At 40.6% G+C, this 11,778-nt stretch overlaps 1 protein-coding gene across 2 annotated transcripts in view; it reads left to right on the top strand.

Annotated features, from left to right (window-relative positions):
• RLF (rearranged L-myc fusion) overlaps window positions 1-11,778 on the top strand; it is a 53,398-nt gene that overhangs the window by 15,324 nt on the left and 26,296 nt on the right. For both annotated transcript variants that reach the window (XM_010576295.1, XM_010576294.1), the window contains one exon: window positions 10,127-10,259. In XM_010576295.1, the coding sequence (XP_010574597.1) occupies window positions 10,127-10,259 (133 nt within the window). The remainder of the gene's footprint in view (window positions 1-10,126; window positions 10,260-11,778) is intronic.

Below are 11,778 nucleotides of genomic sequence, written 5' to 3'. Positions count from 1 at the left end.
ACTTTTTGAAACTGGCTTCCAGGTTTAGCACTTATCTAATGCTCCCCGTAGTTCAGATAGTAAAAGATTTGGGCAAAGCTTATTAAACATGGTAGTACTCTGAAACCTTACTGTTTGTGGACTTCTACAAACAGGTGCTTCTAATGAGATTTTGAAGTAGCACTCTTGCAGAAATAAGAGAATGAGAACATTTGTACCCTGCCCTGAAATACAGTAGGAACCTACTTGTCATCAGAGGAGGAGTATGCAGTCATACAGAGGGCAATATAGACTTTTAGACAGGAATCATTCATAGGCTCTCATGAGAGGGCTTGTAAGTTTAAAGCCTGTGACCATGTTAATGTGCCGGCAAATCCAGGCAAATCCTGTAGAAAAGTACTGCAAATTTATATTTTAGCACATATCCCAGATTGACGGATGTGAATGTGCTTATTCCTTTCCTAACAAAAGGAGTGAGTGTGGCTGATGAGGAATATAACTCCAAATGTAACTAGTGGTTGCAGCAAATGTGGGACAGAGGTATTCTTTCAGATCTACCTACAGTAGTTGTTGCTCTGTAACAGTCTGCACAGGTAGTGAGAGTCAGTGAAACTTTAAATAAATTTTCATCCCAGGACTGAAAAAAGTAAGGGCTTGCATTTCAGAGAAGCAAGGTGTAGGGACTGTTCTAAAGCTAAAAATGGAGTGTCACTGATGTCCAGATACAAAATGCTATCAAAAGCTTTCTTTGGTGTCTGAACCTGTTTGTTCTTTCATCTTAAATAGCAGTAGTTATGCCCTGCAGTCCCCCATGTGTCCAGTTTTCCTTATCTCTAAGCAAGACCAGAAGCAGCCTGTGCAAAATGAAAACAAGATGTGAGATTGTATGGCAAGGAGTCTCAGCACAGATTTTATACAGTGGCAGCAGGCGAAAGGATGTGGACACAGGTGGGGAAATGCTGTAAAATATGAGTGAAAGGATTGCGGCAGAATTACAACAGGGCCCTTGGTACAGGTAAACTCAATTAATCTAGGGGAGGAACTCATTGGCGAGGTACTGTGGGGATAGATGTAATCTGACCAGTTGAGGAAGGTAAAACAGTGCATTCAAAGATGGCTTTAGTGGGAGTAAAGATGTATTGTCACAGGAATTGAATATGGATTGCAGAACAGGGTTCCCTTCAAGCCTTACAAAGAGCATGAATGCTTTCTTTAGAAAAGTTGTGTATTGAGGGTGGGCATAAAAACAACAACTTTTGTGACACTGTAGTAGTTGCTGATCGCTTTAAATTGTCAGGACTGAAAAATCCAGGTATCTTTAGTAAACTGTTCCAGGGATTGTATTTTCTCTTTAACTTTGTCCATAGGCTCTTACTATATTACCCTTTCCTGACTTTGTTTAGAATGAAGTCCTTTGTGTCCCTCTATTCAGGACCTGTTTATGGTGTTATCCTAACTTCTCCTGGAGAAACTGGCTGCTCATGGCTTACGCTTCGCTAGGTAAAAAACTGGCTGGATGGCCGGTGCCAAAGAGTGGTCGTGAATGGAGTTAAATCCAGTTGGTGGCTGGTCACAAGTGGTGTTCCCCAGGGCTCAGTATTGGGGCCAGTTCTGTTTAATATCTATCAGTGATCTGGATGAGGGGATCAGTAAGTTTGTAGACAACACCAAGTTGGGCAGGAGTGTTGATCTGCTTTAGGATAGAAAGGCTCTACAGAGGAATCTGGAGAGGCTGGGTCAATGGGCCAAGGCCAGTTGTATGAGGTTCAACAAGGCTCAGCGCTGGGTCCTGCATTTGGGTCACAACAACCCCGTGCAACACTACAGCCTTGGGGAAGAGTGGCTGGAAGGCTGACTGGTGGAAAAGGGCCTGGGGGTGTTGGTCGACAGCCAGCTGAATATGAGCCAGCAGTGTGCCCAGGTGGCCAAGAAGGCCAATAGCATCCTGGCTTGTATCAGAAGGTGTGTGGCCAGCAGGACTAGGAAAGTGTTTGTCCCCATGCACTCAGAACTGATGAGGCTGTACCTTGAATACTGTGTTCAGTTTTGGGCCCCTCACTACAGGATAGACATTGAGATGCTGGAGTGTTCCCAAAGAAGGGCAACGAAGCTGGTGAAGGGTCTGCAGAAGAAAGTCCTTTGAGGAGCAGCTGAGGGAACTGGGGTTGTTTAGCCTGGAGAAAAGGAGGCTGAGGGTAGACCTTATCGTGCTCTACAACTACTTGAAAGGAGGTTGTAGTGAGGTGGGTATCAGTCTCTTCTCCAAAGCAACTAGTGATAGGACGAGAGGCAATGGCCTCAAGTTGTGCCAGGGGAGGTGTACATTGGATACTAGGAAAAATTTCTTCACCAAAAGGGTTGTCAAGCATTGGAACAGGCTGCCCAAGGAAGTAGTTGTGTCACCATCCCTGGAGGTATTTCAAAGATGTGTGGATGTGGTGCTTAGGGGCATGGTTTAGTGGTGGGCTTCGCAGTGCTAGGTTTATGGTTGGACTTGATCTTAAAGGTCTTTTCCAACCTAAATGATTCTATGATACAGTTAAATTTTGCATTAGATGTCTTCAAAGACTTTTGAAGTATTCGTAGCAGATTTTCATAAATATTTCCATTAATATTAGCCTTATATTCTTCAGTAGGTCCAATAAGGAAAGGTTCAGCTAAGCGTCTAGAATAGAATTGGAGTGTGTTTACAGTAGTTAGTTATTTATGCTACATACATTGATGAGTTTACTATTTGGTATTTCAATATTGATACCCTGAATCTCAAACACAGTGCTGACTCAGCAAATTGGTTGGCTTGTATAATAGGCCCCTTCTTTCTCACCTTCTAAGGTGGTTCTTTCCAGCCCTTAATGCAAAGGTGCTGAAATGTGAATGATCCTCATAACTGAACTGGGTTCTGCTAGGTCTGTACTGCATCCTGAAGCCCTCAGATTAGGGAAGAGTTGCTGTTGGGAAAACATTGTTTACACTGGATATCTGGATTGCGGAATGTCATAAACTGAGGGATAGCAGTCTTTTCAGCAGTAGTACCTCACCCTTGTCCAAGTTGTATGATAATTTTTTATCAGCTACATCATTCCGGCATTGGCAGCAGATAAATGGTCTGTTCTGTCTTTGAGGCAGTGGCTTCTGGCTCCTCAGAACATGCAACTCAGTAGCAGAGGGACTTGGGATAAGTATCACTAAGAGGGAACAAATCTTAACTAGTATAATGTGCCATTACAAAATCTGCTTGTGTGGTCTTTGGAACTTGCTGGTTGGCAAGTGCTTGCTGGGGCTAGGATGGGTGTAACGCATAGAGAGGGTGAGTTCATACAACCAGGAGTTGGTGTTTCCCTTTCTTTGCCTTTCAGAGCTGAAAATCCTGTTTGTAGTTTATTCTTCTTCATGATAAATATCTCTTGAGTTGCTGGAACAGATATTTGGGTGACACCGCTGTATGTAATATGTGCTGAGAGCTCTCTGTGGCTTCCTAAAGCTGTGTCTCTTGCGGTACGCTTAAGTACAGTAAAGCATTGGTAATTTAAGAGGTGATTCTTTGTCTCACGTTTGTTAAACTATTTCTCAACGCTAAGAGCTGGGAATGTCTGAGTTGTATGCTTTTATTCAAATGATGCCAGGAAATGGCATAAATTCTCAAGACTTGCAGTAAAATTGATAAGTTTTTATTGATTATTAATGCTTTGTTGAAGCTCTTTGTGAAGAATCTGAACATACAAATGATGCCATCAAAGGAAATGTAGGCCAATTACCAAAGGTCTTCTGATAATGAGAACTCTTCTGATTCAGCTGTTGTTTTTCTTCAAGAAAACCTGCAGTTTCAAAGATGTGGTATTCTTTCTCCTCTTACAAGTTGTAACTGTGAAGAACCTGGCACTTCTTGCCTCTATTTGATACAAACTGATTGGAAGGGCCTTGCTATTCTGCTCCAACTTTTTTACGAGGCATAACACATGCTGAATGCCTTTGAAAAACACTGTAGCTCAGTAAAGCTCATTGAGTTCAGTCTTCCAGGTGAAATGCAAAGTCATAGGTTGTTAAATGCTGATGGGTTTTTGGACTTAGTCTTTGACCTAACCTATGACCTACACTTGAGACTGATACAGGTTAAAGCTGTAATGTTAATATATGGGAGGGGAATGCACAATGGATGCTCTAGCAACCTATTATATTGAAAAGACTTAATGCATGGTGCTGCACAGTTGAGAGAGGTCAAAAGTAGAGGTTGTCAAAATGGGCTTGCATTTATTTTGTGGATAAGATACAGTATCCCTTCTACCTGCACATCCATAATTGTTTTCTTAATCACCCAAGTCGGAGGATAAAATTATATACATAGGCTTCCTATATGATCATAACTGCCACTTATGGAAACTCTGGACTGTGGTTGCATACTTCATAGATATAAATTTAGATCAGTTTGTTGTTTTCCGCTGACAGTTTTAAAGCTGTCCGGAGGCTATAACTTGAGCATCTTTTGGCAGCAGCAGAGTCTGTCATTCACCTGCCTGATTCTACTGGCATGCCATTTAGCTGTGTGTAAAGTGGGGAATTGATCATGCTTTAATTTTTAAAAACAAAACAAAAAAAACCCCCACTCCTCCCCTGAGGCTCTTTCTGCTGAATTTGGTTTCCTGATCCAGCTTGCACAGGAAGGAAAGACTCGAGAGGAGGAACAGCTGTGTGAACATAAGGATTGCTTAAGTGATGTTTTCAGATGCTTAAATACAGCCTGAAACCTTTGTGTGTTGTAGCTCATGTATTAGTCTCTCAATGCTGTTAGTTAAGAGCAGTTTGAGCTCTGGATAAGAAAATACAAAGTCACTTGCATCTTCAGGGTACAGCTGTGACACTCCCTTTTTTTTTTTTTCCTTTGATTTTGTGAGTAATATTTCAGGCTCAAGGCCAGAAATCATAAACATCATACTTGGCTATCTTTGCATCTGCAAATTAGCACCAACTCTTCTACTGATATCAACAACTGATTTTGAGGTGGTCTCGGCGATAGCTCACTTGCTAGTTTTACTTTATAATCATTTTTAGAAGTAGCTTAGTCTTTAATAATTGATTTTTATCTAAAAATAAAATCAACATTGCCACAATATTTACAGAAAATCTTAGGTATTGCTAAGGAAGATGAGATGGTAAAGCTATCAAAACTGCTTGATTGTTGCATTCAGCTATGAGGATTTTAACTTCTGTGCTCCTTAGAAGGTGGAAGTCTGTACTATAGTTCTGTGTTTGGAAATAACTCCTAATGTGTACTTTTTCACTTACTTCTGATGTTAGTTTGGTTTTGTTCTTGCAGTCGGAGAAGAACTAGTGTAGGGCAGAAGCACTGACTCCCACTAAATGTGCTTTCAGTATGTGTAGTAAATGCATTGAATATGCAGCCCTCTGAAAGTGTATTTTGGAAGAGTCATGAGGTAGCTGGAGCCGGAAGGTAGCTCAAGTTATCTGATCCACCTCTTCACTCAGAATAAGGGCTATCTTGAATCAGGTTGCTTAGGGTCCTGCCCCACCAAGCTTTAAGTGCCTCTAAGGAGATTGCACAAACTTTGGGTAGTCCTTTCGAAGCGGCAGTATTTAAACATTGATACACTTCCCACACACACACTTTACAGAATTTCCCTTTATGTGACTTGTCTATTGACTTACTCAACTAGACAGAAAGAAGAGTCCAGCTCCAACTACCTACTGGGGAGTATAGTGAAGATAGACAGCTCTAAAATTTCCCTCTTCACCCTCTCTTCCTAAGGTTGTATAGGCCCTCTGGTGGCCTTTCCTGGACTTGCTCCACTGTGGCAAAGGAGTTGTACAGGACAGCCACAAACTGAGTGTTGTACTGCAGTGGAGTCTCAAAAGTACCAGACAGAGGGGAATAAACACTTCACCAACCTCATGGTTATGCTCTGTTTGAAACTGTTCAGCATAGTTTGCCTTGTTTGCAGTAAGGGCTCACTGCTGACCTACACTTGAATTACAGACCCTAGAGGCCTGTTGTGCCAAACTGGAATGTCGCCAGCTGGTCACCAGCCGCTACTGATAGCTAGGGTTCTGCCAGGTGCAGCACTTTGCATTTGCCTGTGTTGAACATAAATGAGTCCCTGTCAGTGATGTTTGTGTGGCCTTTTGAATGTCTTTCTGAATGGCAGCCCTGCACTCCAGTGTCAGCTGCTCTCCAAGTTCTGTATGAGCTGTGGACTATGAGAACATGCTTTGTCCCATTATTCAGACAATTAATAAAGATGTTAAAAGTATCAGCTCAGTGTTGACCCCTGAGAAGTGCTACTAGGAGGCAGCTGCCAGCTGGTTTTTGTACAGTTGGTCACAAGCCTTCTGAGCCTGGCAGTTGAGCTGATTTTTCCACCTGCATTATGGTCCACTTCTCCATATTTTTAACCATTTGGTTTTAAAGATACTATGGGAGAATGTCAGAAGCCTTGCTAAGTCTGACTACTCTAATATCATCTGTAGCCTGTTATCACAGAAGGTAGTCAGGTTGATGAAATGTGACTTGTGCTTGGCAAATCCTGGCTGTCTACAGTCACATTTTTGTTCTTCAGGTGCCTGGATGTGGTTTCCAGGAGAATTTGCCCTGTAGTCTTTCTGGGGACAGGTTACGCTGACTGGCCTGTAGTTCCTCTAGGTCTCCTCCTCTTGGTCTTGAAAATGGGCATGGTGGTTTCTTCCAGTCACCAGGAACCTTCCCCCAGTGGCCATGACCTTTCAGAGCTAGTATAGGTCTTGCAGTGACATCCATGGTCTCCATTGACACCCTTGGTTTCTGTTTGGTACCATGGATGCCAACATGATTGTCTTAACATTTCATCTGTTGTGCTGCTTCATGCCCCTTCACTGCCCCCAACTCTGCCACTAGTCATAGGGACCATCAAGGCCAGAGTGCAGACCTTAACAGTAAAACTTGAGGCAAAGTTCTCAGTGTGCCTTAGCTTCTTCGGTGTCCTATGTTACTTGATGTCCTGTAATAGTGGGCTGTTCTCACACTTTCCTTGGCCTTTCTTTTGCTTTCAGTCTTATATTTTCCTCAGCAAAGTAAAGAAGACCGGGTGGGTGCTCCTGTCCTTCAGCTTGGCCCCCAGAGCCTTCTATTTACTCTGGATGTGCAGTGTGATTGTCGTCCAGGTGTGTGAGCAGCAAGTGGTGATGGTCTGAGGACAAGCCTTGGCAGATTCTAACAATATCCCAGATCCAAGTCCCTGTCAAGCACCAAACCTTGTGAGACATGAAGTCTGATTAGCAGCTGAAAGTGGCAAATGCTTACATAGGATTTTAACAATGACAACTGCTTTGTTTCCTTCCACCTTTCCCATCTTGCCTATTACATTAAAGTCTGGTTATAGCTGGAAATCCTGTTTATTTAAAGGTTAGTCAGGACATCATGTTACTTCAATGTCATGAGTAGTGTAGGAAGAAGATTAGCCTAGCTATGGAGCACAGTAATACCAGTTTCTGGAATCAGGAATACATTTTGTGCTGTCTTACCAGCTTACACAGAAACATACAAAATATGCTTTACTTTTCCTTGAGTTCCCTGTGCTGCTTGTGACAACAAGACCTCCTACAGATACTTAACACCTGCGTTGCAGAACACCACCTGGTGTTCTTGCTTACCCTTTAAAATTTCACAATTCATTGTGTGCTAGATGAGCAAGCAGGAAGGTGGTTGCTATAATGAGCTTTGTAGGAGTATATGCATCTTTCTGTGGTCCCCTTTTGATTGCTGAAATTTTTACTTGGTACTTGCTGGGAATTATTTTCTTCTAAAATTGCCTGTGTTCTCAGTTTAGTGAAGGAATGCCCCAAAGTCACCCAGATACATAAACTCCTAGAAGAGCCCCATAACACTTAATTTCATATGCTAGAGACTGACAAGACTATCCAGGGGATGAATGGATCCATATAAACTTGCCACTAGTGGTAAGTGGTGTTCTTCAGTGGTGAAGACTTCAGTGGTGAAGTAATACTCAAGTTTATTCTGTATAGTACACAAGTATGCTATGATATACTTGGAGCGGATACGCGTAATCAGGGAGTGAGGAGGGAAGAACCCTGTGTTAGCTATACCTCACTTTAATTTGGGATTTACTAAGTAGCATGTCTGATAGTATAGTTTCATAGTTATTCGAGAGGAGTCCTTTAAGAAACTTCTGAGACTATTACTTACGACAGCTATGGATCAATGTAAATGAAACCTTCACTGCAAGGATATAATTTTCCCCTTGTGAATCTTTTGCTGGGAATAAAGCTTCACTCCTTAGTGGGTAGATGCTTCGCCCAAGAGTTAAATCCAGGTTCTCTCGTGCAGAGATTTATGGAGTGCAGTTTGCTGCAGTATTAGAAAGGACATATATAGTTACATCAGAACACTGAAGTTGGTCTGAAATTAGCATCTGATACCTGATGCTGAACATCGATATCTAATTTATTAAAGGGCATCTAATCATTAAATGCAAAGATGCCTTTTACTATGAATGGTTAATGGGAAAGTCTTGGGTATTTTCATAGTAGATTCACTTGGTTATAGAAGGTAACTCAGGAACTCAAAAAACACATGTGTTGCAATGTGGAATGCAGTTTGTTGCTGTCTTTTGACAGCCCATGATACAAGGCTCTTTGGTTACTCTGATATTCCCAGTGGTCATAGCATTAGCCCCATTTAATTCTGGTAATTCAGAACATGGAATTGATAATGATATATATAGAGGATACAACAGAGGCTATCGAAAGCAAACCTGGGGTTAATAATAGTGTTAGAAATACTGCCAACTTAAAACACAGCTCACTAGAACTAGGGGACGTTGTCACATATCAAACTAATTCTTAAACTTAAAATGTGTTGTGACTGATATGAGAATCATTTTTACTGTACATGTAGCCATAAATTGCCTACAGTTAGTTGGCTTCAATTTGTCAGCGTTAGGGAATCCTGCATGGTGATACTTTAATTTTTTCAGTGCAAGTCACCCTAGATTGGTTTTCCTGCTGAGGACATCAAGTGCTGGAATCTGCTTCCAGTTGCTTTTTCTTCTGTGTTAGACTCTCACCTTCTTTCCCTGTGTAACGTCTCTTTTTTTTTTTTTTTCTTCTCTCCTTCACTCCCCAGATTTCCAGAATTAAAAGTGGTGGGGCCTTGATCACTCTGAATGTTGTGCTATGTATACAGGTTTGGTGGATGAACTTCCGCTGGAGACCTGTTCGGTGTGAAGGGTCTCTGGGTCAGCCTTCACAACATCAAAACTGTCAGGATTGGAAATCCCTGTATCTTAGAGTAAATGCACTGGACATGGATTAGTTTCTAAGGAAATGGTGTATCTGTATCCAGTAGAAGGATGCTTTCATCTTATTAAAGGAAATTATTCATCATCCAGTTTGGTGTAGATTGTGAGTGTTGTACAGCAGTCTCTGCTGTGTATGTTGTGCTTCGCTTTTTCTTTCTTAAGTTTCCTGAGGCTTGTTGCATCTCTAAGCACCAGGAAACCTGCCTCTTCATATGACCCCAACCTCACCCTTTTGGTAGTTGAGAGTCCTTTCTGAGTCTCTCCCATTGTACTGCTTTCTATGTAGCTTAAGGGTCTTTCCACACACAACTTTCCTCAGACTAGTGAGCGATGGCTTTGATAATTCTCAGAGAAGTGAATTGACTTGGCTCATCTCACTGGTGTTAACACTAAATGTAAAATTTTACACTGTTGGCATTTTGTTACTCATTTTGAAATCTATTTAGTCTTCATTCTGGTTTCTTAGATGACACTAAATACTTTGATGCAAAATCATCCTTTGTCTTTTATAAAATAATTTTGTGATTTTATTTATATGTATGTGTGTACACGGTGAAACAAAAGTTGCAGAAGTTACAACTGCAGAATGGGGTTTTTAAGTTAAGCCATTTCACTTAACTTTCAGTACTTAGAAATTGGGAAGTTTTGCTGTAGGATTAGAAAAGGATGTTGTACTGTTAAAATCCCAATACAAACATGTCAAAACAGTAATAACTTAGAAGAATGGTGTGAAACTATTAGAATACAGTCAAATATTAGGATAGATAACGTGAAATTACATTGGTTTAATTTTTAGGAAAGACTTAATGACTTTTTTTTTCTTTTTTTTTTTCATTTTGTAGGATTCACATGATGCTTTACTGGAATTTGGGAATAACAACCTCCAAATATTGGTGGATATCACAAGGGAAGGAGTATGGAAAAATCCTGTTCTTCTTAAAATTCTATCCCAGCAACCAGTAGAAACTGAGGAAGGTAAGAATCTGATTTTAGAGATGATATGTGGTTATTAAATTACTTGGTGCAGTTTTGGTGGGGAACCAGTGATTTGAAGCCAGAAGAGAGTTGTATTTTAAATTGCATTGTGCAGTAGTATTTGTATGTTGCTAAATGATATTTATGATGAGACTGTCTCACTGGCACTCTGAATAATGTGTCCTTGCTAATGCATCTCTGCTTGGGCTATACTATCCATCAGTTTGCATATTTTGAAACTCCATTTTTAAAAAGAATTATTTCTTTTTCCATCATAAAAATATGGAAATTGCTTCCTGAGGAGGTTTGTTCTTCATAATTCTGTGCTTTTAAATGTTTTCTTGAGTGCTTCACAGGGAGGAATTGTGTGTGTCCACACCTTTCAGAGGCATTAAAAGATGCATGTGGAGTGGTGACATGAGTGTGGAGGTTTCCCTTTATTAAGCTCTGGGCTGGGAAGGTCATTGTGTTTAGACTACGGAAATAAGATCTTTAATCAGAAAATGTTGGGAGATGAGGGAGAAGGAGCTTTTATCATCACTTTATATAATTTTTGAATGTCTTCTTTTAAAGTCTCTTCTTTTACTCACTGAATTTTTTTTCAGATCTATTAGTCATACCATTACATACTTCCAGGTATTCCTTTTAACTGTTCTGTTAACAGTACATGAGACCGCAGTTAATCTCAGTGGTGATCTAAAGTTAAAAATAATATAGAGGAGGAGAAAAGCTTAAAATATTCTCTTAAAAATTAAAGGAGCACAAAAAGGGATTTTAAGTCAAGGTTACTTCCATAGCAGAATCCTTCTTTCTGGCTTTGGGTAGCCTCTCTTTGAGTTGTGTAAGTTGGTATTTTTTAATAAATAAATGACAAACATGTTAAGGTTATTGAGAGGATATGTTGCTTCCCTGTGCTAGAAATCCTTAAAAAAAAAAAAAAAGCAGCCAAGGGTGAACTACAGTCTTTGCTAGCATTCACTTCAGAAACATTTGAACTGCAAACAGCATTTAGTCCCATCTCCAACACGTCTTGAAAAGAATTGCATTCCCTACTAACATCCTGTCTTGGAGTCTTTCATTTATAGTATTGTTAGGTATCCAGTTGCATGGTTGCTGTTCTTAGTATATTTCTACTCAAAAGGACTTGCATTTCAAAATTGGTCCATATTACTGAAAACCTTCAGTTCTGAGTGGTATCCCAGTGAGGGCTAATGGGTAGCTAGCTTTGCCAACTCCCTTTATCTGTGGCAAGCCAAGAGCTGTTCTGGAGGACTGATGTGAATTCTAGTAGGAGTGATTTCCTCATATGTATCTGTGTGAACTCCATTATAGATGAATTTGTGTCTTACACACGTGACTGGTTTTATCAATGGCTATATTACTAAATGCTGCTACACTTCTTCGTTCCTGTGCAGGAGGACCTTGACATGGTTCAGACTACCTCTTGACTTCGGCAGTAATAAGATAGAACTAGTTTGTTCAGTCCTTTGGCTTTTAATTTGAGTTGAAGTTTCTGCTG

Source organism: Haliaeetus leucocephalus, unplaced genomic scaffold (genome assembly GCF_000737465.1).
Source record: "Haliaeetus leucocephalus isolate CR32 unplaced genomic scaffold, Haliaeetus_leucocephalus-4.0 Scaffold517, whole genome shotgun sequence".
NCBI classification, from domain to species: Eukaryota; Metazoa; Chordata; class Aves; order Accipitriformes; family Accipitridae; genus Haliaeetus; species Haliaeetus leucocephalus.
This window is presented reverse-complemented; position numbering and strand designations above follow the sequence as displayed.